The sequence below is a fragment of the Musca vetustissima genome, unplaced genomic scaffold (assembly GCF_032173495.1).
Source record: "Musca vetustissima isolate MV318-11 ecotype Yass unplaced genomic scaffold, APGP_CSIRO_Mvet_v1 utg31629, whole genome shotgun sequence".
NCBI lineage: Eukaryota > Metazoa > Arthropoda > Insecta > Diptera > Muscidae > Musca > Musca vetustissima.
The window spans coordinates 332,776-342,982 of NW_026882559.1; the positions used below are offsets into that span (position 1 = coordinate 332,776).

Below are 10,207 nucleotides of genomic sequence, written 5' to 3' on the forward strand. Positions count from 1 at the left end.
GTAAAGTTAACGTTAACTAAAAATATGATCGTGGCTATATAAACAGGCTAAAAAAGTGGAAAGGTCATAACAGTCGTCAAACATGGCAAATTTCAAAATACAAAATCTACACATATATTTTACCAAAAAAAAGCATATTGAGTTTATTTGATAAACCAAGCTCCAATATTATACAATGAATTTCTTATAGTTAACAAAAGTATGTTTTTAATCTTTTCTTAGTTGTACTTCTTTGACTTCAATGCCATCCTTGGTAATTATATTAATAATAACGGCATCACCGGTGTAAATGTCACGTTCGGCAGCTGAAATAAATGTATCCGTGGCGATGGCAACAGCACGCTCCTTGTCCACTTTGGGAATTTCACCATCCAGTTGCATGTTTTTGAAACCAATCTGGTTATCCAAAACGGGTTGTAGCAATGCCCCAGCGGTACCACCGGCTCTGTAAGTGGTACGTTCACAATGTCCAATTGGATCGTATGAATAGACAACACCCTTGCCTTCATTGTCCAAACCAGCCAAAACATTGGATACATAATAGGGGAAGAAGCGTTTGTTGTACATGATAATAGACAACATTTGGGCAATGGCATCGGTGGACATGGTCTTCAGATGGGTGTGCTCGTACATCTGCATGCGAGCTTTGACTAAAGCCGTCAGGGCCAAGGTATCACACCAGCAACCAGTTGAACCCAAAACAGTTTTCTCACTTAATTGGAAAAGTTTATTTTGCTTGCGTGTATGAATGGTGTATCCACTGCTGAGACGAGTGTCGGCTGCTATGACCACATAATCATCGCCTCCAATTGCCACAATGGATCTGCAAACAACATGACGAGTTAATAACACATTTAACCTTATACCGAACAAAAATCTACGCACCCTCCATTGGATTCATAAGGAGAAAAGTCCTGGTGTTGTGTGCCGGGAACTTTGTAATCTGGAAATTGTTCAATACCCATGAAATTCATTTTCGGCTATATTCTATAATTATTTTTGCGAAATTTGCAATAAATTGCCTTTAATTCCGGCTGACTCTTGAAGATGACAAACAATTTTGTTTAATGCCGAACCAGTTCAAAGGAAAGACTTCGTGAAATGAACGGTCGGAACCAATGCAGATTTTATAAGGCTGTCACAAGGTATATTTAATAAGGTAGCCGCATCGGCCCAGCTGTTGGACAAATAAATGTCAAAAATGTTGTTGTAATGTTGAACCAAAAAATTAAAAAACAAAATTATAAATGAAAATCTCCGAATTTCGAAAAGCTTTTTTGGCACTACTTTTATTAACATTTTCTACAAGAATTTTTGTAAAAAAATCTTGTCAATCTGTTTGTTTTTGCAAAATATTTTTGACATATCAAAATACAACAACCGATGTTTGTTGTAGAAATTCGCCGATGCGGCTACCTTGTATATCTACCTTGGGCTGTCACATTAACACAGCTGTTTGTACAATTAGCTGTCAAAATCAAAAAGCACGAATTTAAAAAAAATTTTTGGTGATACATTTAAGAATATTTTCCAAAATAATTTATGTAAACAAAATTATGAATCTGTTTTAAAATATTTTTGGCACATCTGAGTTCTACAACAGTTGTTGTAATCAATAGCTGATGCAGCTACCTTCTAACTTGATTGCAACGATATTTTCTCCATACAATACAATTTAAAATGGTTGTTGTTATGCAAGGGATATATCACCCATGGTACAATAACAAGAAGAAGGTTAATGGTACCCATCATGGTACAATGAATAGGTAGTCCATTTAGCGCAGCTGATGCCTTGATTAACTGTCAAAGTAATTTCTACTTGAGTTCTATGTGCAGTGTTGCCAACCATTTGAAATATTATATGGAAAAATTTGACAGATAATCGAGACAAAAACAAAGGTTTTTGTTTTGATACATCACCTTATTATTGCATCATGGTACCATGTTCTGAAAAAAATTTTACATTCCATTAATTTTTTCGCCATAATTTCCTTATTTCAGAAAATGGTAACAATATGTCAAATAAACAAACCACTTGTTAATATGACATTACACTAGACTACAATTTTTGTTAATTTCGTCAAGTAAGTCTACCTTTTGTTATTGTACCATGTTATTATACCGTGGGGTCAAAATGTTTTTTTTATTTTGATTGGCCATTTAATTTGGCATTGTCGATGTCGATGTATATATACATATATTTGAGATTGAAGCGGAAGACGATATTGCAATCTGAATTTAATCGATTATTTACTGTCCAACAATTATGAATGAATTCGAGGTTGACCGATTAATGACGGAAATAAGCAGAAACAAGCATCACTACTGATAGTGTGTACACCGCTATACACATCGACTTTGCGGTTTTAAGCTACGTAAAAATCGATTAGTCCACCTATATATCCCTAGCCGTATTTGCAAAAAAAAAAACATTTTTTACTTGTTGATTGGAGTTGGGCAATCTAGTTCACGTAGCGGATCGATCATTCTCGTTTCTTTTTTAAAAAGGAACTAGTTCCTTAATGTAGTTCCTTTGAACTATGTAATTACTTCATAATTAAGAGTCGAACCACGAATGAGAGAGGGAACAACGCTCGTCTGTACATGGCATTAGACTTTTCAATACAAAAAGTCGATTTACTTATCCCTAATCATAATTTGCCTAAACCTCATTCGTAAGCGTGGTTTTATATTTGCCGGGATCGGTGTTGAGATTTTCTCTCTCTCTCAGTGGTAAATTGTGAATTGTGTTGGAAAACATTACCACAGGTAGGAACAAAAAAGTGCGAAAAGGTACCTAAAATTCTACTTCAAATGATAATAAATAATAATTATCGAGAAATATTGGCCAATATTTATACCAGTTATTTGCATAAATAATATATGTTATAATTTAAGCGTAAATGTATTCACGAATAATAAAAAATCTAATTTTTGTTTTGGTACGTTTATGTCAATTCGTACCTTTTGTGAACAAAAAGTACGCATGTTACAAAATTAAAAATAGCGCAACTCTAATTACTCTCTCAAGAGAGAGAAACTCTCAACACCGATCCCGATCCCGACAAATATAAAACCACACTAAACAACACGGTTTCCATTTAAGTGGGCCACACACGTCAAACATGTGTTTTCGATCGGTGTGAAGCTTCTAGCCCACACACCTCAAACGGATCCACAAAACTTCATTTCATATTTATTTTTGAAGCGTAAAGATGAGCAGCGATAGTGATGGCGGAAAAAAGACCAAATATTTTTATTTAATATAAATTTAGTAAATACCTTTCTTTTACTCCGGGAAAAACATTTTTACTTCCCACATTGTAGGATATGTGTAAAAACCATCAAAAAATACTTCCAAAACATTTTTTGCATATGTTTGACATTGTCCTCTGCTCCGCACTCCACGAAATTTCACAACAAATGAGAAATTATCCACACACCAGGCCACAGACGTCAAACATGTGCGCGTCGCACAACGAAAAATTAAAAAATTTTAATTTCTTTCGATCGGTGTGCGCACCGCCAAATCGGTGTGAACACCGTACCACAAACGTCAAACATTGATTCGATTCACACCGATCGAACGCACATGTTTGACGTGTGTGGCCCACTTTAGTCTCTATCCCACCTCATTCGTAAACTTTCGGTTATACCATTCGATATTTATAATTTTTAGTAGAGATATTTGGTACGCAATATGAACCCAATGTACAAAATTGCAGCGAATTCGGTTGAAAAGCGCGCTCAAGAACCCCAAAATACCGAAATTGGGGGGTACCCTTATATGGGGGATATCCGAAAAAATTGACCTATATTTAAATTTTTTTGTGGAGAGATTTGGTACCTGCTAAGAACTCAAAATACTAAATTACAGCCAATTCGGTGAAAATACGATAAAAACCCAAAAAATACTGAAAATTAGGAGGTACCGTTATATGGGGGCTACAAGAAAAAGTGGACCTATATTTATAATTTTTTGTGGATACATTTACTACAAATTCGCTTGAAAAACGCGCTCAAGAACCCCAAAATACCGAAAATTGGGGGGTACCCTTATATGGGAGCTATGCCTAAACGTGGACCGATATATCCCATCTTCGAACTTGACCTGCCTGCAGACAAAAGACAACCCTATGCAAAATTTCAGCACCCTATCTCAATTCCTTCAGAAGATAGCGTGATTACAACAGACGGACGGACATGGCTAGATCGTCTTAGAATTTTACCCTGATCACGAATATATACTTTATAGGGTCGGAAATGAATATTTCGATGAGTTACAAACGGAATGACAAAATTAATATACCCTCCATACTATGGTGGAGGGTATAAAAAGTACTGGAACAGACCATTTGTTGGCGAAGGTTTGCGTACGACGTCGCTTGAGTCTTGGCAGAACGACGATTAACAAGCGAATTTTATGAAGGCTGGAGTCTTGGAGGCTTCCCACTGTTCTTTTGAATCTCTCTCTCTCTTATTATTTTTTTTTTTCGTTTTTCCATATATAGTTCCTTTGCTCCATATAGTTCCTTTGATCCATATAGTACCTTTGCTCCATATAATTCCTTTAGTCCATACAATTTCTTTGCTCCATATAGTTCCGACTCCTACATAGTTCTTTTGAATCTCTCTCTTTCATCATTCTTTTTTTCGTTTTTCCATATATATTTCTTTGCTCCATATAGTTCCTTTGCTCTTTATAGTTCCTTTGCTCCATACAGTTCCTTTGCTTCAAATAGTTCAAAAAAAGAACTGGATCAGAGAAAGGAATTATATTAATTAAAGTACTGGAACTAGTTCCGTTCGTTTCTTTCTCGGAATAGTTCCAATGAACTAGTTCGTTCCGGAACTACCCAACATTTTTTACTTGTTGATTCGAGTTGTTTTGTCTTTATTTAAATGTAGGATTAATGTTTTTTTTTAATATTTTAAGTGTGTGCGTTTGTATTCGGGATAGAAAAAGTTATTTGGCAAAAAGTTATAAATCCGTTTCAATCTAAAACTATCAATGAAAACATTTGCGGTTTGTTTGTTGTAATTGCAAATTGAGTTGCAAGTGCTTGTTTTGTGAGAATTCTGAAAGCAGCAACAAGAAGAGAACTTCCAATTGTCGAACAGACAAAAATAGAAAACAAAAAATCATGATTGTGTTGTGAAATGAAAACAAGTGCAAATTGTTATTAGTGTATAAATAACTCTAAATTTCTGTACAAATTGTCCATAATGTCCAAGAATACCTCACCGGTTTTAAGCTCTGTTGAGCCGCCTGCAATGACTGACGACTCTGCAACAACAATAGGCGAAGATTTTGTTCTTATGGCTACTCCAGATAAATTTAAAGACGTTGAACCAGCTGAGGATGAATCGAAGGGTGAGTTGCCAAACAGTCAGTTTGTCTATCGATGTTATGGAACACCTTTTTACACACTGCATGTTGTGTTTGAATGCTACTATAAAATTAAGGCTTAAATGCACTTTACGGACACCTCGCAGATCATTTTGAAATTTTTATCATAGGTAGGCCTTCTGATGCTGGTTACAACAACATACGTTTTTTGGGGAGAAATCAGTACTTCCCGAGATATGGGGTTCCAAAGTTCAAAAAATACCCCACTTTTTATTAAACATATTTAAGAATACCACTCCGAAACGTTTAATTTTTTTACAGCAAATAGTCCTTTTGGAGCTGATTAGAACCACATAATTTTTTTTGGGGAACTTCGTACTTTCGAAAATATGGGGTTCAAAATTTTAAAAATAAGCTTATATGGTTATTTCTTTGATTTAAGGATTTTTTCCTTTAGGGACACTCGGATTGTTCTGGATCAGCAGAGGTATGTATAATTTACATGATTACATAAATATGTTACTATGTGGGAGGAAGTCCATACTTCTTGAGAAATGGGGTTTGGAAAAAATAGGCTGGGGCCGGGGATTTAGTAATGAAGCTTATTAAATATGATTTTAATTTTATTCAATCACGTATAACTTTTAAAAAAGAAATTGAAATTAAAAGAGAATTCCGCTCGCGTAGCCCAATTTTTCACCTGTCCATAGAAGAAAGTCTTAAATCCCCGGCCGAAGGCCGGCTATTTAGAAAAAAATTTAAATTAAAAGAGAATTCTGCTTGCGTAGCCCAAATTTCCACCTGTCCATAGAAGAAAGTCTTAAATCCCCGGCCGAAGGCCGGCTATTCAGAAAAAAATGATATTTAAAGAAAATTTTGTTCTCATAACTCAATTTGTTGTCGGATAATAAGTAAGGGTATAAAATGTAGGTTTTTATTACATTTTGAAGTACGAAGTTCTCCCAAAAAAAAATTATGTGGTTGTAATCAGCTCCATAAGGACTATGTCCTGTAAAAAACGTTAAACGTTTCGGAGTGGCATTCTTAAATATATTTAATAAAAAGTGGGGGTATTTTTTGAACTTTGGAACCCCATATATCGGGAAGTACGGATTTCCCCCCGAAAAAATTTATGTTGCTGTAATCAGCATCAGAAGGGCTACCTATGGTAAAAATTTCAAAAATATCTGAGAGGTGTCTGTAAAGTGCATTTGTTCCACAAAAAACAAAAAGCCGTAACTACAAGTGGGTTTATTTGATAAATGTTAAAAGGCGTAACTAACACGTTTTTTTACTTAATTGTTATGACTGCCTTTAAAGTTAACAACTAAATTTGTTAAAAAAAATTATAGTCTGCCGGGCATACTTTTTTTGACATGTTTATAGTTTTCATTCAAAACTGTTTTTTGCTTCTCCTACAAAATTTTGCTTTCGTTAGTTACGCCTTTTTGCATTTTAGCTGACGATGTATGTACCTATGTATGTTTCAAATATGAAACGAGTCATAGCTTCTAAGTTCATTAGTCAAAATGTATTTGGCTTATCTCTGTAGTATTATAAAATATATATTTCTCATATATTTATTTATTCTTAAAAGAATAAATATTGACAGCCAATGAGGACAGCTTATCGATTATGCTACTCCAAAGAACATTTATCCTAATATAACAGACATATTGGATACCAATTTTAATAACATAGAATGGTCGGCATATATGCCTCTAAGTTCGACAATGCATCCATCGGTCATGCCGGAATATGTCCCTTAGTAAAGGTACATATTATACATTCATCCTGCCTTGTATATCTTTTTTCCAACATTTGCTCTTTTCAAGACTGTTCACTATTTTTTTCGGTAGCATAGCCGAAAATTTGTTCGGTAGCATACAATTGTTCTGTCGTTAACCATACCGATAGATATGAAAAAGTTGGCATACATTTAATTTTTTACATGAAAATATAAGTTTTCTTTTTACCGATTTTTGTTGGTAATTCTAAAAATAGTTACAAAATTGCACTACTGGTTCTGAGACAGGTCAGTTTTGACATTTTGACTATAAGCAGTCCATGGGTCCTTATTACAACGATGTACTTATTTCTTGCGCAAATCGTTATTTTCGTAGATATGGGCCTCTCAAAATTCCGAAATGATCCTTATATATTGGATCGATTTAAAGTCCGGGGACGCTTTTGAAATGCTTTAAAGTAATTTTGGTGTTAACTCTTTTTGCGCTGCCGTTCTTTTAAAAAACACAAAAATGGCAATACCACTGTTAGAAAACAACCGTTATCTCAGTGAATTTTTGTAAATGATTTTAGTTTTTTGTTGTATCTTGTTCTATAGCCCCTAGCTTCATTTTTTAAAACTAAATTTAATTCAGAAATAGTTATTAATAATTAAAATATTTAAGTTTTGAAATTAAATTTAAGATATTTTTAACAAATCTGAGTTAATAAAGAGCGACTGAAGTGCAGATTGCCAAACATGTAATAATTTTTTTTTTATTAAAGACTACATTTATTGTGTACAATGTTTAAAAATTTCTCTGATTTCATTATCTGCAAAACTAGGCTTAATATAGCCAAATACCTTCCTAATCAAGAGTTATAAAAGTTTATTATACCCTACACAATTATGTTGTCAGGGTATTATAGCTTTGTGCCGACACTACTGCTCCGCTCACTAGTTTTTTTTTTTGTTTTTTTTTTTTTATTTTACATTTTGATTATGGTTTTATTATTTTTTTCGTGAAAGTTTTGTTTGCATTTGAAAATATCTTAAACAAATTTACGTTAACGCTAGTGTTTTGCATGATTTTTTTCCATTTTATGTGCTTTTGTTTTGTATTCCGATAAAAAATGTATGGCAGTCAAACATTCAGGTTAGTATTTGATGAATATATCCTTTTTTCGTTTCATTTGTTTTCAATGACCTTGTATGTTATCGCTGACAACTATTAAATATATATGCACTTCTATGCTCTCGAATGAAGAAAATACTCATGTCATATTTTCTTTTATTTTAGTTATTAACAAAGATCTCCCTCACATTACGAATCTCAATTGCCTTTTGTTGGCGGACACGACAATGGAATGCGCGCCTGCCCATTTGCAACATTTACTACAACATTTTGAAAACGCTTCAACAATCCCACCAGGGGAGTTATTGTTTCTGTTAATCTACATCATCGCTTTAGAATCGGGATTTGTAGCACAGAAACACTATGAAGAAATTGGCAAAAAGATACAACTGATGTCATCAACAACATCATTTCATTCCAAAAATGTTTTGCGCCTTAGCCGATTACCACCCGAATATAAAGTCATCGAAGAGAAGACCCGTCTCTATTCGGAATTATGTTCCATTACCAATATGGAAGTAAAGTCAATGGATCACATATCTTCTTTATTGGTAACATTTGTAACAGGAGATTTCCTAATTGTAACCCTATCGCCAGCTACATCAACGGCTGCCAAAGGTTACAGCGTAGCACTTTCCATTGGCCGATATATTCTATCCGTGGCCACGAAAACTAAACCGATTTATCAAAGACTGAGAAAGATGGATGAATTATCGAAAATATTGCGCGAGCAATTATTTGTGCCAATGCGTAATCAACATCTTTATTGGCTGGGTGCCAACATATATCCTTCTTTAGATAGCATGCCGCCGGAACTTTATGATAATATATTAAAATATCTTAACAAAAATCAGTTGAACATTTTGGCCAATGTTAATAAATCTCTTAATAGTGTAACAAATAATAGTAGATACATGTCAAGGAATAGATAGTAGTGAGTTTTTATATAAAAATATGATATTTTATATGTTAATACAATTGTGGTGTCGGGTAATAATGTATGGCCAGATATATGTACTATTTTAAGGAATATTTCTTAAATTATTGTAAACGTGTATCTGAATTGTGAAATAATTACAATTTTTTCAATATTTTTTTTTAATAAATATTTGAATTACTGAAATAAAAATGAAGTTTTATTAATTCTACATTTTGTTTTTTTAATCATTTTTATGTTACTTAATACTTTAAATGTTTTGTAATTTTTATTTTACTTTATTTTTTAAATATTTTGTTATTTTTGTTTTTAGATATACCAGAATCACCCACATCTGTTGTAAGCTCGGTTACATTTGCAGATGGCACATTAGGTAAGTAATATTTCTGTAATATTCGATAAAAATTCGAATTAGTAACTATCAAATCTATTCTTTTGTTAAAACTATTTTGATTACTTACATCAAAACAGTCGAAGATAATAAAAGTGGATACGGGGTTTTTATTCTATATTTTTTAATACAAATTACTGTAGTAAATATGAAATATTAATAAATTGATTGAAATATTATACCACTTGAATTATTTTTTTAAATATTACTTCACACTGTTATGTGCACTAATAGTGATAAGATAAACATTATCATTATTTTATAATTCTAATTTAACTGTAGGAAATATTATTTCGCGCAATTATATGAAAAATAATTATTTATTTAATTTGTTTACGAAGCAATTAAAATCGCCGTTAAGTTCGGCCGGGTCGAACTTTTTATACCCTCCACACTTGGTGTCAATTGTTTTTTCTTTGTACATTGTGCCGATACCTCACGCATTAAAGTACAATTAAAAAAAATATTTTCCCGGAAATGTCCATATATAAATATAATCCTACAAAATGTGAAAACTATTTTTTACTATTTTATTTGAATAATCGTCGATATTGTTTATCTAATTGGTACTAATAACACTTTTTATTATGGACTATGAGGATTCATAGCATCTGTCATTCAGTATGCAACACCACGAAATACTCGTAGGAGACGCCATAAATGCGAGT

The 10,207-nt window shown here is 33.1% G+C and overlaps 1 protein-coding gene across 1 annotated transcript; it reads right to left on the reverse strand.

Moving 5' to 3' along the window:
* Nucleotides 1–203: 203 nt before the first annotated feature.
* LOC133329040 (proteasome subunit beta type-1) lies at nucleotides 204–1,006 on the reverse strand. Its single transcript, XM_061537538.1, has 2 exons — nucleotides 886–1,006; nucleotides 204–823 (listed from the first exon to the last, which is right to left on the reverse strand). The coding sequence occupies exons 1-2, from the start codon at nucleotides 972–974 to the stop codon at nucleotides 208–210; spliced, it is 705 nt and encodes a 234-aa protein (XP_061393522.1). The 5' UTR covers nucleotides 975–1,006; the 3' UTR covers nucleotides 204–207.
* Nucleotides 1,007–10,207: the final 9,201 nt, after the last annotated feature.

What these genes read in the sequence shown, in the direction of transcription:
- LOC133329040 (XM_061537538.1), bottom strand. Translation starts at nt 974, where the DNA reads ATGAATTTCATGGGTATTGAACAATTTCCAGATTACAAAGTTCCCGGC. An exon ending in CCTTATGAATCCAATGGAGG is followed by an intron (nt 824 to 885) that starts GTGCGTAGATTT and finishes TGTTGTTTGCAG; the next exon opens with ATCCATTGTGGCAATTGGAG.